The sequence below is a fragment of the Schistocerca cancellata genome, chromosome 3 (assembly GCF_023864275.1).
Source record: "Schistocerca cancellata isolate TAMUIC-IGC-003103 chromosome 3, iqSchCanc2.1, whole genome shotgun sequence".
Classification (NCBI taxonomy): Eukaryota; Metazoa; Arthropoda; class Insecta; order Orthoptera; family Acrididae; genus Schistocerca; species Schistocerca cancellata.
The window spans coordinates 10673209-10693758 of NC_064628.1; the positions used below are offsets into that span (position 1 = coordinate 10673209).

General features: G+C 39.7%; 1 protein-coding gene across 1 annotated transcript in view; it reads left to right on the top strand.

Annotated features, from left to right (window-relative positions):
• The window catches only part of LOC126176779 (DNA-directed RNA polymerase II subunit RPB2), a 97358-nt gene that overhangs the window by 66595 nt on the left and 10213 nt on the right, over positions 1–20550 (top strand). Inside the window, exons 15-19 of the mRNA XM_049923947.1 lie at positions 4246–4339; positions 13734–13856; positions 14243–14461; positions 14614–14721; positions 14805–15079. Coding sequence (XP_049779904.1) covers positions 4246–4339; positions 13734–13856; positions 14243–14461; positions 14614–14721; positions 14805–15079 — 819 coding nt within the window. The remainder of the gene's footprint in view (positions 1–4245; positions 4340–13733; positions 13857–14242; positions 14462–14613; positions 14722–14804; positions 15080–20550) is intronic.

Here is a 20550-nt window from a genome sequence, read left to right on the forward strand (position 1 = left end):
GGTTTGACCAACGTCTCATCTAAAGTAACAAAGTGACTAAAAGTCAGTTTTTTTGTGTGATCTAAATATTCATTTCTACATATGCTCTGTAAGTATCCAATAAGTGACACTAGCAGGTAATTCCTCGTATGAAATTTACTGTGATTTTCCTTCTTGTATGCATATGGGACCAGTTTTATTGCCAATGACTCAGTTTTGTGCTAGGAAGTCATGTTTAGTTCACCTGACAGAGCAAGGTGGGACACAGGTTAGCACGCAGGACTAGAAATTGAAAGAAGTGGATATCAAAATTCTGTCCAGTCATCCTGCTTCGTGCTTCCTGTGATTTTTATAAACTAATCAAGATGTCCCCTGGATCTTCGAGAAGGGCATAGATCGTTCCGTAACTGAACTTGTTCTCATTCTCCAGAGACTCATTGAAGAGACATTTAACTTTAAATCTTCATCCTTTTTATGAATTCAGCTGCCTACTCTTACCTGCAGAAATTGAGGGAACAGACTTCCATAAACCTCCATCAGCTTCAAATTTACCGTATTTACCTGAGTTTAAAACATCCCAGACTATGAACACCCCTCATTTGAATCACAATTACAAACTTTTCCTTGATATAAAGTATCTGCCCAAAAAAGTTATCTTTATACCTATTCTAAACTTATGATATGTATTGATTATCTAATTTTTGATAATACAAGGAGAAATAAAATGAAGAAAAAGAATTCTGAGACGCAAGGTTGCCACTCACCATATAGTGGAGATGCTGAGTCGCAGATAAGCTCAACAAAAAGTTTTTTTGTTGTGCCTATCTGTGACTCAGCATCTCGACTATATGGTGGGTGGCAACTTTCCTTCTCGGAATATTGTTACATTCCATCACGGATTTTCCATTGTATGAGTAAACAAAAAGAATTGGTTTACATTAATTTTTTACATCACTTCCTTTACCATTAACATTGGTATCATTATTTGAAATGATTTTCACCTAATCAATGAGGGTCAAAAAAAGATGCGCAACTTCAGGGGTTTTGATTTCAGTGAGACATGAGAACAAGCTGGTTTTCCATAGCAGATTCCTCATCTGTATTGACGTGAAAATGTGACTGTATGGTTTCGAACATGTTGTCTACCTGCTGCTTGCTCATTGGCTGTGTTGAATCGGCAGCTGACATAACCCCTTGTGTTTTCTGATTCCTGACTAAAATTTAACCAGCCCCTGTGGAAATGTGTACTATTCGCTGAATATTTCTCTAGTTTTAATCGATTCAATTTCTGACCATGAATGGAGTCAGGCAAACTGCATTTTTAAGCCTCGAGCGGGCGCGCCTGTGTAAAGTGCGCCAACCAAAAATAAAATGATTTTGTGCAGTCCCATTTTTGCTTCACAACTGAAAACCTATACCTATTCCTTCAGTATTGCTTCAAATAACACAGCGATAAAGTGTGTTGTCGTATGCCCAAGTGAGCAGCAGTAATATTAAATACAAAGCGAGCTAGGTGAGAAAAAATTTACGATCAGTTCAAAAAAATTACCCCAGTTACAAACTAGCAACATAATCCCACATTAAGGCAGTTGTATACGAGATAATTAGTGATCGAATAAGCAGCTGACTAAGATCTGATGCAACTGCACTGCTTAATGTTCAAATGCGTCATTACTGTCTCTTTAACACCTGTCTTTGGGAACAGAGAGTTATAGTGAAAATTTATTTCATTATTGTTTAATAAAACAGTAGTTTAGTTCATATTATGTAAGTTTATTTTCTCCTTGTTTACTTAAACTAAGATTAAACTGTGATTTTGATCATATGTGACTTACGTTGGCGACATAAGGAAACCTATTCTTTTCATGTGTACAAAGTGTGCCGCGCACATGTTCGTGTTGTGAAAAACAGCCCGCCCACTCGAGGGCTCAAGAGAGCGCTTTTATTTCATTAAAGTCCACTAGCAAGCCAGTGAGAGCCTTCCTTATCTCCCACCTCCGTGGTGCAAATGAAAGTAATCTTTTTCACTTTTAATTATTTGTTTCTTTAAGTATACACTTTTGAACTTACCTTAATATTAGTCAGTTTATTGTACAGTTGTGGCATCTTGGTTTAGCTGTAGGTGTGCTGCAGATATTAAAATGTGCTATCTATCTAATTCATAGGATGAAAACTAATTTGTGAAAGCTAGTGCGTGTTCTGCTTATCTTCTTTGTGACTAGTATTACCTATGTCAGAATTATTTTCGTATGAATAATATATAATTGAAATTCTCCATTAACCTAATTTAATGGGGGAAAAATTTAAAAATTACAAATTTTTACAGAACTCAACATGTCCACAATTTCGTCCATTTTTCTTCTTTAGCACTATGAATTATTCACATTTTTATTTTTATCTTTCCAAAGAAGAGAGTGGATTGTAATATTTTAGCTCTTTTTAAGTAGAAATTGTGCTCTACAACGTTCATGTCTGACATTTCCCTTGTGGAGTAGCTGTTTTAGAGTTACAGGTGTTGACATGTGAGCGTAATTCACCATTCTGCCAAATTGGTATAAATTGCTGATAGTGGCGAAATGGCTATCAATTGTAACTCTTCAGTAGGTTATTCTACACAAAAATTTATGCTCCTTCATTCTGGTGTTTTGGAAATTTTCTGTAGAATGTATCATTTCAGAGTTAAAAGCAGAAAACTGAAAGTCCAAAAATTTCATTGTTTTTTGGCCCTTGAAAGTTTAGCATAAGCCAGAAGTTGTCTCAAACACATTTAACGCTTATTTGTGATGCATCAAGTAAACATCAGGTAAAGTTGTTTCGAGCTTGTGCATATTTACTGCCCAGCAAAAGTCTACTTTGGCTTCATTAATTATAGTAAGAAATTGTCTTGTTCAACTTCTGTTTTATTCATATACAGGCCACCTCTAAAATGAAAAATATAATTGAAACACAAATATTCTGCTTTGTATGTTGTTTCCTTTGTGGTGTTAGTATGGTTACAATCTACATTGATCTTTATTTGAGGATGTAGTCGTGCACTTCTCACTTGTTTGACATAGACTACTCATTCTTTATCTATTCAGGCATCTTTAACAGCAGCAAATATTTGGTTTTGTCATATTTTCTTTTAGCCAATATGCGAGGCTCATCGTTAAGTACCAGAATCTGTTAAAAATGCATTTTGGAAAAAAAAGTCTGAGTTTTGTTAAAGTAATCGTCAATTAATAGGTTATTTCCTGTCACAGGTAATACTTATTTTTTGGTATTGTTTCATTTACTGCCCCCCTGAAAGAATCTAAATTACAGTGTGTTGCAGGTTGCCTATCTAATGGCTTCTGGGGGAAACAAAATTTATCTTCAGTGCGTCAAACAACTGTTGACCAAATTTAAAATTCTGTTGAAATCTACTCATTAATGGGTAAAAGCTTATGTTAAGGGCAAAATACAATAAGAAAATTATTACAGTTAGAAACTGTGTGTCTTGAGGGAGTGTAACACTTGGCAAGCAGATTACCCACACTATACTTGATAATACTTTAAACATGATTTCAAACCTTTTCTAAAGTTTTTCTTGTTTGTCGAGCATTTAGTGCAGTAATTTAATTGGCTGGATAGAAAATCTACTCGCCAAGTGGCAGCAGACACACACATAAAAGAAAGTTATAAGTTTTTTATGTTGTTGTTGTTGTTGTTGTTGTTGTTGTTGTTGTTATGGTTGTGGTCTTCAGTCCTGAGACTGGTTTGATGCCATGCCCGGGTTCGATTCCCGGCGGGGTCAGGGATTTTCTCTGTCTCGTGATGACTGGGTGTTTTGTGTGATGTCCTTCGGTTAGTTAGGTTTAAGTAGTTCTAAGTTCTAGGGGACTGATGACCATAGATGTTAAGTCCCATAGTGCTCAGAGCCATTTGAACCATTTGAACTGGTTTGATGCAGCTCTCCGTGCTATTCTATCCTGTGCAAGCTTCATCATCTCCCAGTACCTACTGCAACCTACATCCTTCTGAATCTGCTTAGTGTGTTCATCTGTTTTTTATCCATCCAATTAAATTAATTTGTCAAGAATTGATTGTTTTTGTTGTTAGATTTAGCACAGTAAGTCATTTATAATGTAGTCAGACATTTGAAGCTGTATTGCACATGGAAGTTAGATTCTTTAAGGAATATGGGGGGGGGGGGGGGGGGGATGAGGAGAGGGTTGGCTGGTATCTAACAGTGCATAATTATAGAAACAAGAATTTAAAGTCAATTGATGTATCAAAACCTTTCAGGTCAGTTTTCTTCCGATCTTACAAGGATGCTGAATCCAAGCGGATTGGTGATCAAGAGGAACAATTTGAAAAACCAACAAGGCAGACCTGTCAGGTAAGAGCAATTTTTGGTTCATATTTGCTGTGTTCCACTTGCCTTTTTTGTTATCAGCCCCATGGTGGTTGGGGAGGATAATTAGATCATCAAATTGCTCAAACAATTTGCTTGACTCTCCAGTGTACATATTAATTTGTCATAAAGTATGCCTGACATCTGACTCAGAAAATTCATTTTAATGCACTATTTCCACTTCAAACTTCCAACAAAGATAATAGAATAAAGTAGGTGTGCCCATTTAAATATGTGATGTTTGAGTTGGAGTGGCCTAAAGTTAAAAAACACAGTTAGATGTCATTCAGTGCATCTTCTCACTTTGTAGTCAGAGTAAGATGGAGTCTGCTCAACAGAAGGTGTTTTGTGTGGTGTGGTTTGCAAAGATCGAGTCAGTCAGTGATTTCAGTCCAGAATTCTTTATGTCGGCATTTTGGCATTGATCTGTCAGCACTGAAGAAATTCATCATTGGTATCGCCAATTTGAGACAGGATGCTTGTGCGATGATAAGAGTCCAGATCAATCTTGCCATACTGATGACATTATGGAAAGAATTTGACAAATCATCAGAGATGAGGAGGATGCTCTGCCTACAACTGTCAAAAGTGCAGATTGCAGTCGTCTTCAAGTATTGGCTGATGTCAGCAAAAGCAACACGTCACTTGGGTTCAGAGGCCATCCTCAGTTCTTATGGCTGGCTGGTGGAAGTGGTGAAGACTGCTGGCTTCACTTGTGGGTACAAGCAGAGCTTACAATTTGCAGTATCATATCTAGAATTGATGGGAGTCCTTTGGTTTGGAGCAGGAAAGAGTGTCTCATCTCTCCATGAGTGCTTTTAGAGTCTTGGCTGCAGATTTCTGAACCTACATTGTGGGGATGGAGAGTTGCAGAACTCCCTTTGACAGATAAGGGGTGCAATACACAGAGGAAATGGCTATTCATGTGGCAGTGTACTTGTGGAGAGTGCATGGGGACTTTATAGGCTTGGGTGTAGTTTGAGCTTCTTTCATGAACACCTACCAGTCAGTATGGGTAGAGTAAATCAGATTTGTGTGCAAAGTAAACACACTTCCAGAGTAAAAAATTTTAACAATAATTTGTCAGAGCATTCCAAAGTTTCAGAGTTTATCACCCTCCAGGAAAGCCGTTGTGTTCAAATTATACTGCGAACAGAGTATTGGATGAAACCTCAAAGTATAAAATGCTGAAATATTTCAGTGAGGCATTGAATATGTGTTGGAAAGACAGGTTAGATGCAATTGAGAAACATGTTGTTTGTGGAGGTCAAAATTCAGTCTGACTGCAGAGTTATTTGGACATTAGTAACCGGCCTAGGTGAACGGAATTTAATCATTTGATGTTTTTTCCTGCTACTCGGTTCTGCTGTAACAGTTGTAGTAACATTCAAAGACTGTCTAGACAGAAACGTGGAAGTACCATCATGCTCTACTAGCTGAAGGCAACTTCAGCCTACAAAGCATAAACTTGTATATGTATGGATTAATTACTGGTGGCACAGACACAGTCTTGTAAAATAGTTCTGAACACAGTTTTTCAAAAACTGTCTTAAGCAGCTAGTGAGACAACCTGCACACACTGGAAATACTTGAAACCATGTCACATATCAAAAAGAGTTTTGCATAACCTTGGTTCTGAGATTTCCAGAACCTGCACAGAAAATTGGAATAGAGATCTACATAAACATCATTTCTGCCCTTCTTATTGCTCATGAAAACCACACATTGCATTTTGTACCACCATACAGTGAGACCTTCAGAGGTGATGGTCCAGATTGCTGTACACACCGGTACCTCTAGTACCCAGTAGTATGTCCCCTTGCATTGATGCATGCCTGCATTTGTCGTGGCGTAGTGTCCGCAAGTTCAGCAAGGCACTGTTGGTCCAGATTGTACCAATCTTCAACGGTGATTCAGCAGAGGTCCCTCAGAGCGGTTGGTGGGTCACGTCGTTCATAAACAGCCCTTTTCAATCTATCCCAGGCATGTTTGATAGGGTTCATGTCTGGAGAACATGCCATTCTAGTTGAGCATTGTTGTTATCCCGAAGGAAGTTATTCACAAGATGTGCACAATGGGGAGTGCAAATTGTCGTGCTTGAAGATGAATGCTTTGTCAATATGCTGCTGATACAGTCGCACTATTGGTTGGAGGATGGCATTCACGTATCATACAGCTGTTGCGGCACCTTCCATGACCACGTTGGCCCACATAATGCCACCCCAAAACAGCAGGGAACCTTCACCTTGCTGCACTTGCTGGACAGTGTGTATAAGGTGTTCAGCCTGACCAGCTTGCCTCTACACACATCTCTGACGATTGTCTGGGTGAAGGCATACGGGACACTCATTAGTGAAGAGAACGTGATGCCAATCCTGAGCGGTCCATTTGGCATGTTGTTGGATCCATCTGTAGCATGCTGTATGGTGTTGTGGTTGCAAAGATGGACCTCGCCATATACGTCGAGAATGAAATTGCCGCATCATGCAGCCTATTGCGCACAGTTAGTCGTAACATGACATCCTGAGTCTGAACAAAAGCATTATTCAACATGGTGGCATTGCTGTCAGGGTTCCTCCGAGCCATAATCTGTAGGTAGGTGTCATCAACTGCAGTAGGATCCCTCGGGTGGCCTGAGCGAGGCATGTCTTCGACAGTTTCTGTGTCTCCTCCACGTCTGAACGACATCGCTTTGGTTCACTCTGAGACGCCTGGATACTTCCCTTGTTGGGAGGCCCTTCTTGGCACAAAGTAACAATGCGTACACGATTGAACCGTGGTATTGACCTTCTAGGCATGGTGGAACTACAGACAACAATGAGCCGTATATACCTCCTTCCTGGTGGAATAACTGGAAATGATTGGCTGTCGGGCCCCCTCCCTCTAATAGGTGCTGCTCATGCATGGTTGTTTACATCTTTTGGTGGGTTTAGTGACATCTCTGAATAGTCAGGGGGGACTGTGTCTGTGATAAGATATCCACAGTCAACGTCTATCTTCCCGAGCTCTGGGAACCAGGGTGATGCAAAACTTTTTTTGACGTGTGATGTTACAGACAGGCACAACCTTATTACATTGTCAGTATATACACAGATATTTGTGATCATGTCACCATGGTGATGATGGTTATTGAAATTCTGAAATTAATAAATCCATCAAGAACTGTGGAGGCCCATGGTATTTTATTTTATTTTTTTTCCCTGGAAAGAGTTTATAAGAAGTCATTAGCTTCTTACTTAGACAGAGATCAGAAACCATTTGGTTCTAGTATGATGAACAAAGATGAACTGTGGGCAAAGTTCAAACTGTAAGTCGTGTAATGAGCTGAGCATGTGGATTAAGGATGGAAAATATCTACAGAGATTTAATAATAAAATTCAGAAACTGTTGAGAAAGCAGAAATAGTTGCACTCACAGTGTGGAGAAGAATGTGTAAATGTTGACAGGTATGAAAATTAATAGAAATTCTTACTTCTATAAAAAGAGCGATGCACAAAGTGTAAACTAGTTAGACTATAATACCATAGCAGAAGATACCGAGAACCAGAGATAGTTCATGTCCTATGCAACATAAGTGGTTTGATTCCATAGGGAAACAGTTGTGCCCAGTAACTGTATTTGTTTCAAGTAGTAAAGCTTACAGCAAACATTTGCAACTGATTGCTGTACCCTTTAATACTTGTGATCAGTAAGTGGGTCGAAGGCTTCTATCCAGTCCCTTGTCAATCAGTCTGGGAGGCAGTAGGAGATAGTAAAGGAAATCTGAAGTTCTAAATTTCACATTAAAAAAATCTTTCATGCAGGAGAATCAAGAAACATACCATCGTTTGATGGACTCTTATGGAGGATATGGAAATACTGTATTTACTCGAATCTAAGCCGCACCTGAAAAACGAGACTCGAGGGGAAAAAAAATTTCCCGAATCTAAGCTGCTCCTGAAATTTGAGACTCGAAATTGAAGGGAGAGAGAAGTTTTAGGTCGCACCTCGAAATGGAAACAAAGTTGGTCCATTGTAATATGAGACACAATGTAGGTCAAATGAATGACGATACAGCTACAGTAGTTAGGTTCAAGTCGTAAGGTTAGCAGTTAAGCTTTACCAGGTAGCCATTGCTATGCATCAGACACTCCGTCCGTATTTATACGTACCCTTCCTTTTTCTTGTGCTTTGTCTGGTTTGATTCAATTGCGTATTTTTCTTTGATCTGATAGTGCCGTTCTCTTTGTTATAGGTGTTTACGTCACTCTAAGCTGAAAATGCATTATTGTACTGCGTCATGCATTGTTCGTCGCATTCTGATAATGTGTGTTTACGCGACCTGTCGCCGCTCGCGGCATGGCTTACTTTTGTGCGCGCTACCCCCGCTTACAATAAAAAAACAGAGGAATTGTCTCATTAGTGAAACAATGGCAAGAGACTGCTATTTGTTGTTACTTACACTGCTGCTTTCTTTGCTAATGATCAACAAGAACCAAATAATAGACTGCGTATGACAGGATGTTCTGAATGAGAGTTTAGCTAAAATTTTTCTCCGTTTGAAATTCTTTGCAGACGCCTCTTTTGTACATTACAATCTGCACAGAAATTAGCCATCTTAGATTTAAAAATCTAGTCAATTGCCGTGCTTCATTTCTGACTGTATCACTATTAGGCATAAGAATAATACGAATATAAACATGACATGATATGTATATTCTTCCGCTTTTGCTGTTGTCTCACACTAGTATCGTAGTTTATTAGGCTGACAGGATTTAAATGAGATAGCAGCAAACACGAAAGAATACATGGCAAAATGTTTATATTCGTATTATTCTTATGATGAAGCGAATAACAATTCATAAAAGTTCCTATTAGCAACCATCTCTTCTCACAGGTAGGAAAAAATTCGGAACGTAGAGTTAGCCATATTGACAAACACTCCAAACAGTCTTGCCAGTCGGATTTTCGTAGTACATTGGAATGCTGCTACATTCGAAGATGAACAATACGGAATTTGTATTTACTTCGTTGGATAATGTATGAAAATGCAGTGGTCGAAACTTGGGGTGGAGAAAAAAAGCCCGTTTTCCACCTTACTTTGCACTCGATTCTAAGCTGCAGGCGGTTTTTTGGATTACACACACACACACACACACACACACACACACACACACACACACACACACACACACACAACAATGGAAAAAAAGTGCGGCTTGGATTCGAGTAAATACAGTAGTCATCCTGGTAATGAGAAGCAACTGAAAGAGTTGTAAACAAATAAGTTACCGGGGCCAGACGGAGCCCCCGCTCAAGTTTTACAGCAAGTACTCTTTGGCATTGGCCCTTTATTTAGCTTGTATTTGTCACTGATCTCTTGCCCAGCACCAAGTCCCAAGCAAATAGAAAAAGTGAATGTGACTCCTGTATAGAAGGGTAAAGAATATGGACCAGGAAAATTACAGGCCAACGTCGTTAATATTGGTTTGCTGCAGAATCCTTAAGCACATTCTAGGGTAGAATGTAATACATTTATTTGAGACAGAAAAGCTTCCGTCCACAAATCTGCACAGGTTTACAATCACTCAAGGGAAATTAAGCTTGCACTTTACTTGGATGATAGCCTGCAAACTGTGGATAAAGGACAAGAAGCAGATTTCACATTTCTTGATTTCTGCAAAGTGTTTGATATAGTGACCCACTGCAGACTGCTAACGAAGGTACGAACATCTGGAGCAGGTTTCCAGATAAGAGAATGGCTCAAAAGACTTCTAAGTAGTAGAACCCAGTATGTTGTTCTTGTCAGTAAGTTTTCATCAGCATCAAGGGTATTGTCAGGAGTGTGCTAGGAAAGCATAATCTGATGGATTGAGTGAGCAGCAATCTGCGACAGCTGAAAACCCTGTAGTGTATTGGAAAGTATTGTCATTGAGTGACTGAAGGAGGATACTCTATGATGGAGACAGGATTTCTATTTGGTGTGATGACTTTTGGCTTTCTCTGTGTTTGGAAAAAGTAGGATAATGAGATGAGTCGGGAAAAGAATCCTGTAAAATTGAAATGCTGTATTAGTGGTGTACTGTTTGACAGTTACGTCAGTTCAATATGTAGGTGTATTGTTGCAAAGTGATATTAAATGGAAAGATCATGTAAGGTCACTTGGAGAGGTGTTGGTGATTGTCAGTTTATTGGAGAATTCTAGGGAAATGTAGGTTATCTGTAAAAGAAGACTGAATACAGAACATTAATATAGTGAGAAATCTGCCAGTTTTCGCAGCTGAGGCAAATTTTTTTAATATATTAGTCTATCACGGTTGCTGATGGTGCTGCAATATGCTAAAAATTCGTAGAATATAGAACACTTCTTGTACACATTCTTGAATACTGCCAAAGTCTTGGGATCCTCACAGGATCGTTGTAAAGGAAGACATCAAAGCAATTCAGAAATGTGCTGCTATATTTGTTATCAGGTTTCATCAATAGTGTGTGAAAATGCTCTGTGAACTCAAATGGGGAATTGCTATGTGAAAGTTGAACAAGAAAGGTGATGATTACGAGTGGTACAAGGTACCCTCACCATGCACCTTGTGGTTGCTTGCAGGTGAGAGATGTGTGTGTAGATATGCGTATGATGTGATCCTATCTGTGGTAGCAAAAATGAATTTTTTTACCAACATTGGTAAACCACACTTCAGTATTCTGTCACAACATGTAGGAGTTAAAATAATTGTTCAATCAAACTTCAGTATGTACACCACTAGTCACAAGATAATGGTGGACTGTGGTAGAAAGAAAAATAACGTTTTGCGTATGTGCAGCGGTACCAAAAAACCTGACAAAATAGTGTAAAGTTGTGACTTCGAGTGCACATATGACTGATCTCGCAGATTTGTATTTTCATAATGCACTTTACGTGTTATGAGAGGGTTAATATTTTCTGTCCTGCAGAAGATGGGTGTTAGGCTTGATACTGATAGGGCAGTTGTGCAGCTTCATTAAACCTTGAATCAGTATGTTGTTTCTGGTGGGCCAGTGGAATAGACCGAATGGTGGTTTATTGCAGAGAAGGGCCAAGTAAAATGGGTGTTGTAGAATATGTAAAGAAAAATATGTTGCCCTGCATCCAGATAGTAATTTTAGAAATGGTGCAGGACCAAATGAGCAGTTAAGTGATTAAGGTAGATGATGATTGCTTCGTTATACAACAATAAAATTTGCAGTTATTAGTGCCAATGGGGGTCATGAATTTACCTCTCCATTTGACCTGCAAAGCAAAAGTAATTGTCAGAGCATAATTCTCAAAGTGTATGAAGGAGTTGTATGATTGTTAATGTACATGATAAATTATGGATAATTGAAATTAACTGTCTTCGATACTCTAAATAAATGAACCTTGTCTGGGAACAAATAGAATTTTTGAGAGGTTTAATGTAAATTAGTGGTGGATTTTTTCTTGCTTCTGTAGATTAACACCTTATATTTTTATATTACCTATGTAAATGTTCATTTTAATACATATACTGATGGAAAAAAAATTGCAAAACCAAAACATAATTAATGTAGTGTAATGAAATTTTGGGAATACAATTGTCTAGGTAATGTATTTTAGTTTAACTTCGCAGGATAAACCATTGCAAATGTGAAATGCTGGTACATCATTAACAGATATAATTGCCAGACTGTTGAATGCAAGTATGCCTGTTGCACATCGTTGGTCGATACATGGATGGTTAATACTGCTTGTGCGTGATGCTGAGTTGTTCAATGCCATCCCATATGTACTTGATTGGAGACAAATTTTGTGATTGAGCAGGCCAAAGGAACATGTCAACATTCCGCAGAGCATGTCGAGTGACAACAGCAGTATGTGGGCGAGCATTATCCAGCTGTAAAACACCCTCTGGAATACTGTTCATGATTGACAGCCTAACTGGTTTGACATACAAATTTGCAGTCAGGGTGCATGGGATAACTAAGAGATTGGTCCTGCTATCATACAAAAATCGCACGACCAGACAGTAGCGCCAGGTTTAAGTCCAGTGTGTCAAGAATGCAGACAGGTTGATTGCAGGCCCTCTCTTCAAACACTAGGCCATCACTGGTACCGAGTCAGAACCATCTTTCACCAGAAAACACAAAAGGCCTCATCTTGCCATCGAATGAGCTCTCACTTGATACCAATGAAGTCACAGATTTCTTGATGCAATAATTGACCAACAACTGTATGTACTGTAGAAATTTATTTTATTTCATGAACTTCTATGTGCTACCAGTCTCAGACTCAGAGTCTCTGTCGCCTGGCCACCAAGAGCTGTTGGAGGACGAATTGATTCACAGATCCAGTTATATGGCTCCTTCTGTGTGTAGTGATTTTAAGACTGTGACGAGTGGGGCCTGAAGATGGCATCAATATAATGCCAAAACTGGTAGCACGTAGAAGTTCATGAAATAAAATAAATTTCTACAGTACATACGGCTGTTGGTAAATTATTGCATCAAGAAGTTCATGACAGCCGTCGTTCCAGGTCATCGATCTCATCAGATTAGGGTAGGGTGGGGAAGTAAGTCGGCCATGCCCTGTCAAAGGAACCATCCTGGCATTTGCCTGAAACGATTTAGGGAAATCACGGAAAACCTAAATCGAGTTGGCCGGACAGGGGATTGAACCACCGTCCTCCAGAATTCAGAGTCCAGTGTACTAAACACTGCGCCACCTTCCACGATGCAGTAACTGATGTGCAACAGTTGATTGTTTCACTGTAGTGCCAACTGTTGTTTAAATTACTGTTGGGGGTGCAGTATGATGCACCAGAGCCCTATGCCAAACACAGTGGTCTTCCCTCTCGGCAGAGCCTGGTCTCCTCGCAGTTTTACATTCTCGTGACCACAGCTGCCAGCAGTTACGTGCAGTGTCTACATTCCTGCCTAGTCTTTCTGTAGTATCGTAGAAGGAACACCCAGCTTCTTGTAGCTGTGCTACACAAACTCATTCAAACTCGGTGAGGTGTTGATAATGACATCTGTGTCACCTGAAAGACATTCTTGAGTAACATCGACTAGTGAGTCTCAAGGCAACTTATGCTCACAACCATTCCACATGTATTTAAAGCAAACCTGATTTGCATCCTTTTAGTGGCACTACGAGTGCCAGTCGTGGGCAGCTAGAGTGAAATTTGAAGAGGCATCGTCTTTCAGATGTAGAAACATGCCTACCAACTTCAGTTTCTCGCACAACTCCTCCTTGATATTGAGATCTTTTTCCATCAGTGTATAATACCGTGACAAACCAGTAGCTAAACCACAGTATGAGTCTCAATGTTAATAGTGTGCAAATTTCGAAGTTGTCTCTGTTACTGCCTTGCTTACAGAGGACTGAATTTCAATTTTCTTCAAACAGGGTATGCGTAATGCCTTATATGACAAACTTGATGACGACGGGATTATATCACCTGGTATTCGTGTATCTGGGGATGATGTTGTAATTGGAAAGACAATTACACTACCAGACAATGAAGACGAGGTAAGTATTTCTATAGACCTTGATTATCTGCCCTAAAAGCTCCTACTTTGCAGAGTTAACTTTATATTCTTTGGCTTCCTCTGCATGTAATACATAGTGAAGAAAATCTTTGTGAATCGTAACATTGATACTAAAATAACTTCAAGGAGAAAAAGCTTGAATCAAATTAGAATTCAGTACATTGAAGCACAGCACATAACTTTTTAATTGTGTATGTTGAATTTTAACAATAATACCAATTTAAGAGCTTTGCTATCCCTATGTATAGAAGAAGAATTATTAACTAATTTAAACCCATCAGGATGTAAGGAGGAGTATAGTCAGTAAAAGTACTTTAAGTGCACCACAGCTAAGAGGAGAACTGAATATGAATGTTCTGCCTGCAGTTGGAGGGAACAACAAAAAGATACACAAAAAGAGATGCAAGCACATTCCTTCGAAACAGTGAGACAGGTATTGTGGATCAAGTGATGTTGACTCTAAATTCTGAGGGTTACAAGTTCTGCAAAATACGTGTCCGATCAGTACGCATACCTCAGATTGGTGACAAATTTGCCTCTCGTCATGGTCAGAAGGGAACCTGTGGTATACAATATCGGCAAGAGGTAATTATTTATAATATTAATATGTTATTAAAAATTATTATAATTGCATCAGTATAAAGTATTGTGAGAAGCAGCAGCATAGTTTCAGAAATTATTGACTTTGTTTAGTGAAGTGTTATCTTTGTGCCCTTAAAAATATAATCTCTGTTTAGGACATGCCATTCACATGTGAAGGTATCACACCAGACATCATCATTAACCCACACGCCATTCCATCTCGAATGACGATTGGTCACTTGATTGAGTGCTTGCAAGGGAAGGTTTGTATAACACTGAACACTGCGTTGTGCAAGTGGTAATAGTATTGTGGACAGTTCATGTGTACACACTTTTCTCCTTACAGGTCTCCTCGAACAAGGGTGAAATTGGTGATGCAACCCCTTTCAATGATGCTGTAAATGTGCAGAAAATTTCCTCACTTCTGCAAGAGTACGGATATCAGTTACGTGGAAATGAGGTTATGTACAACGGTCACACGGGGCGTAAAATTAATGCCCAGGTTTTCTTAGGACCCACATACTATCAGCGCTTAAAGCATATGGTGGACGACAAAATTCACAGCAGAGCACGTGGTCCAGTGCAGATATTGGTGCGTCAACCTATGGAGGGCAGAGCCAGGTAAAGTTCTCTATAGTATAGACTTGGGCATATATATTTTCCAGAATTTTGGGTGCATCAGCCTTGTTTTTCTTCCAATTCACAATAATTAAATTTGTGTATTAGTTGTACAGAACAACAGAAATGTTTCCACACTAGTTATTCTCAATAGTACTATTAATAAATTGTGTCGCATACCGTACTTACACAAAGCATTGTAAAGTTGTTTCAGAAATAGTGGCACCTTGTCTGATAGTAAATTATAATTCAATTTTGCATCTCCTTTAAATCTTTACTCATGGTACTCTGTCTCCTCCTCCCCCCCCCCCCCCCCCCCCCCTCTCTCTCTCTCTCTCTCTCTCTCTCTCTCTCTCTCTCTCTCTCTCTCTCTCTCTCTCCTCCCCCCCCCCCCTCTATCTCCCTCCAGAATTTGAGCACTGTGGTGCTTCATTTGGTATGGTGCTGTTGAACATAGTATGCCCTTGCATTCTCCTAATCTTTTGAACGACTTATCCATCCAGTTTAACCATACAAATAATGACGGCTTTGAATCACAGATCGACTTTACATTTTGTCACATTACAAATCACTTATCAGGTTGCTACTCCAGTTTCACGGATGCTGGTGACGAGCCTCTTCAAACTTTTTACTATGCTTGTCCTCATGGATCCAACTGCATAATTTCTGTAATACTCTAAAAATTGTCTTATTACCACGTCACATAGCACTATTCTTTAAACACAAATACTGCTGCTGACAGATTTATTTTGTTTCCATAAAACATTAAGACTAGGTTGTTCAGTCTCGATTATTTAGTACAAAGAATGCCAACCACAGGTCGTTGAGTTAGAAGTGGATGTGGTCCCAGTTCCGGTATTAAAAAAATTAAAGAGCAGATATGCTGTAAACAGTCTTTATTTAGAATGTCACTTACCCTTTTCTCTTACAAAATGTCATATACACTACATTCTAACACACAAATAATAGGCATTTCACTTCAGTTTGATTTTTTAGAATCTCTTTTAGGCTCTAGGCCGGATACAAGAATGTCTGTGTAAAATGAATTTGCACCCTGAAATAGTTTATTTTCCACTTTACACTGAATTTCCAATGTATGACAATCTTTAACTTAGTTCCACAGATTGTTGTGGTTTACTATATGTTATAAACTTCCATGGATTTCATCCATTATATGGACGGCATGGCGTCTTTTGGTGATATCCTCAACTTTGTTGATGCATCTTCTCCTTGGTTGATGGTCATCCAGCAAGTTATTTTCCGTTTATCATCATTTCGAGGAATTTGTCTATCCTGGTTTCTGTTATCCATTTCACATCACCTTGGATTGACAGAATTTTTCTAATGCAGAATTTTACTCCTGCATCCATTCTGTGTCTTTAATTTCTTATGTTACCCGTTTTTATTCACCTCAGCATTGTCACACTGCCCAAATATGAGTCTTCAATTTGACTGGAACTCGGATGCTCTCCTTGTCTGATTACCGTCATGGCTATAGCCTTGATTCACTGACTTTCAGATTGAACTCCTCAAGATGATTGTTCCAGATACACAATTTTTCTTGGATATCATTTGTATCTCCCCAGATTATAACAACAGCGAACACCATTGCTTTCAATTTAGGCCCATATTGTTCCTATGTCCTTTTCATATCATCCATCACAATGATGAGGAGTGGAGGCAAGGCACTCATCTGCTGGACTCTGTGTTGGTTTCTCATCGTTTGGTCTTATCATTTCTTGTACATTGAATGAATGCAGCTGACACATCCCCTGCAGCATATGTTCACTTTCTCAATCAGTGCCTTGCATACATTTCTTCTCTCTAAGAATTCCTGGATTTTTGATCATGGTACACAATCTTTTAGACTTTCTCTTTCTCTCTCTCTCTCTCTCTCTCTAGAAAAACGAGTGTGATGCTTTTATCCTTTTCCAGATTTTTTAGAGTGGTGTTCCTGTTGCAAAGGTCATATCAGTTGATTTTGTTTTTTACCTAAACCCCATATCTTTCTTATTCCAGGAGAGATTAAACAACCTTTTGAAGGCTCTTTTCCATTATTGTGTTGTTATATAGCCATATTGACCTGTGCAGATATGCCCTTGGTAGCACTGCATTATCCAATCTGGCTGAAAGCTGGTGGTTGAGGCAACACACTATGTGAATAATGTAGTCCACACAGGTTTTGCAATTCAAATGGTTTACTACTTGTTTGATTTCTGAATGAACTACTCTTTGTGGCCAGATAGTCTTTTCTATTATAATTTATGCACAGATAAAATGCACGTAGTACACTTGGTTGATGTTCTATAGTGTGATTGTTCAAATGCAGTAACCTGACACCAAAATGACATCAAAGCTCAGGTGTGGCAAATATACGTATAACATTGTCACATAATTATATTCTGTAATTTCTGTCCTTTGAATCCGATAGTCAAATCACTATTGAACATAATGTGCTTAGTAACTAACTATAGGTGACCCTGCTTAGTCTGATCATATTGTCACAGGTAGCAATAGGTATTATTGAAGACTAATGCAGTTCATTAAAGTAATTACACATTTACTGTCCACTTAATTACCAGAAACAATCACTAAATTGTAGAATGATCTCCCAGATGTGAAATGCAGATAAAAGGTGATACATTTTCTGACTTAAAAGTGATGCTAAATCGTCTAAACCATCTGCAGCTACTTTCTGCATTTTGGTAGACATAGACAACCTTCTGACTGTTTAAAATGGCTTCCAACATCTCTTTTATAAGAATGTAATAATTAGAGTTAAATTTTGTATTCTTGTATTCTTAACATTCCCGATTAACTGAATATTGGACGGAGATTCTTCTCAATCTGAAATCTTAAATTCAACAATAACTGCTGTTTAATTGTGCTGTCTAGTATGTCAAAATATGGTATCCTATTTCAGTAACAAAAATAACTATGAATGCTAATTACTCTGAAACTAAATGTGAGTAAAAATTGCTAACATATTTTCAACATTAACTGTATAATTGCTTCATATAAACAAAGATCATGTAACTTACCAAACTAAAGAGTTGGTATGTTGATAGACACTAATACACACACACACACACACACACACACACACACACACACACACACAATACAGACACAAGCAGACATGTGTAAAGGCAAAGAGTTTGGGCAGAGATGGCAGTCGAGGCGGAAGTACAGAGGCAAAGATGTTGTTGAATGACAGGTGAGGTATGAGTGGCGGCAACTTGAAATTAGCGGAGGTTGAGGCCTGGTGGGTAACGGGAAGAGAGGATATATTGAAGGGCAAGTTCCCATCTCCGGAGTTTGATACGTTGGTGTTAGTGGGAAGTATCCAGATAACCCGGACAGCGTAACACTGTGCCAAGATGTGCTGGCCGTGCACCAAGGCATGTTTAGCCACAGGGTGATCCTCATTACCAACAAACACTGTCTGCCTGTGTCCATTCATGCGAATGGACAGTTTGTTGCTGGTCATTGCCACATAGAACGCTTCACAGTGTAGGCAGGTCAGTTGATAAATCACGTGGGCGCTGTCACACGTGGCTCTGCCTTTGATAGTGTACACCTTCCGGATTACAGGACTGGAGTAGGTGGTGGTAGGAGGGTGCATGGGACAGGTTTTACACCGGGGGCAGTTACAAGGGTAGGAGCCAGGTTCCTATCACCACCCTCTCCCTTCAAACCCACATCCTTCCATCTTTCCCTTTCCTTCCCTCTTTCCTGATGAAGCAACCTTGGGTTGCGAAAGCTTGAAATTTGTGTGTGTGTTTTTTATTGTGTCTGTCTACCAGTGCTTTCCCATTTGGTAAGTCACAGCATCGTTGTTTCTTTTTATATATATATATATATATATATATATATATATATATATATATATATATATATATATATTTTCCTCTCCTTCCCTCTTTCCTGATGAGGCAACAGTTTGTTGCGAAAGCTTGAATTTTGTGTGTATGTTTGTGTTCGTATGTGTGTCTGTCGACCTGCCAGCACTTTCATTTGGTAAGTCACATCATCTTTGTTTTTATATATATAATAGAGGGAAACATTCCACGTGGGAAAAATATATTTAAAAAGAAAGATGATGAGACTTACCAAACAAAAGCGCTGGCAGGTCGATAGACACACAAACATACACACAAAATTCTAGCTTTCGCAACCAACGGTTGCCTCGTCAGGAAAGAGGGAAGGAGAGGGAAAGACAAAAGGATTTGGGTTTTAAGGGAGAGGGTAAGGAGTCATTCCAATCCCGGGAGCGGAAAGACTTACCTTAGGGGAAAAAAAGGACAGGTATACACTCGCGCGCACACACACACACACACACACACACACACACACACACACATATATCCATCCGCATATACACAGACACAAGCAGACATTTGTAAAGGCAAAGAGTTTGGGCAGAGATGTCAGTCGGGACGGAAGTACAGAGGCAAAGATGATGTTGAAAGACAGGTGAGGTATGAGCGGCGGCAGATTGAAATTAGAAATTAGCGGAGATTGAGGCCTGGCGGATAGCGAGAAGAGAGGATATGCTGAAGGGCAAGTTCCCATGTCCGGAGTTCTGACAGGTTGGTGTTAGTGGGAAGTATCCAGATAACCCGGACGGTGTAACACTGTGCCAAGATGTGCTGGCCGTGCACCAAGGCATGTTTAGCCACAGGGTGATCCTCATTACCAACAGACACTGTCTGCCTGTGTCCATTCATGCGAATGGACAGTTTGTTGCTGGTCATTCCCACATAGAACGCTTCACAGTGTAGGCAGGTCAGTTGGTAAATCACGTGGGTGCTTTCACACGTGGCTCTGCCTTTGATCGTGTACACCTTCCGGGTTACAGGACTGGAATAGGTGGTGGTGGGAGGGTGCATGGGACAGGTTTTACACCGGGGGCGGTTACAGGGGTAGGAGCCAGAGGGTAGGGAAGGTGGTTTGGGGATTTCATAGGGATGAACTAAGAGGTTACGAAGGTTAGGTGGACAGCGGAAAGACACTCTTGGTGGAGTGGGGAGGATTTCATGAAGGATGGATCTCATTTCAGGGCAGGATTTGAGGAAGTCGTATCCCTGCTGGAGAGCCACATTCAGAATCTGATCCAGTCCCGGAAAGTATCCTGTCACAAGTGGGGCACTTTTGGGGTTCTTCTGTGGAAGGTTCCGGGTTTGAGGAGATGAGGAAGTGGCTCTGGTTATTTGCTTCTGTACCAGGTCGGGAGGGTAGTTACGGGATGCAAAAGCTGTTTTCAGGTTGTTGGTGTAATGGTTCAAGGATTCCGGACTGGAGCAGATTCGTTTGCCACGAAGACCTAGGCTGTAGGGAAGGGACCGTTTGATGTGGAATGGGTGGCAGCTGTCATAATGAAGGTACTGTTGCTTGTTGGTGGGTTTGATGTGGACGGACGTGTGAAGCTGGCCATTGGACAGGTGGAGGTCAACGTCAAGGAAAGTGGCATG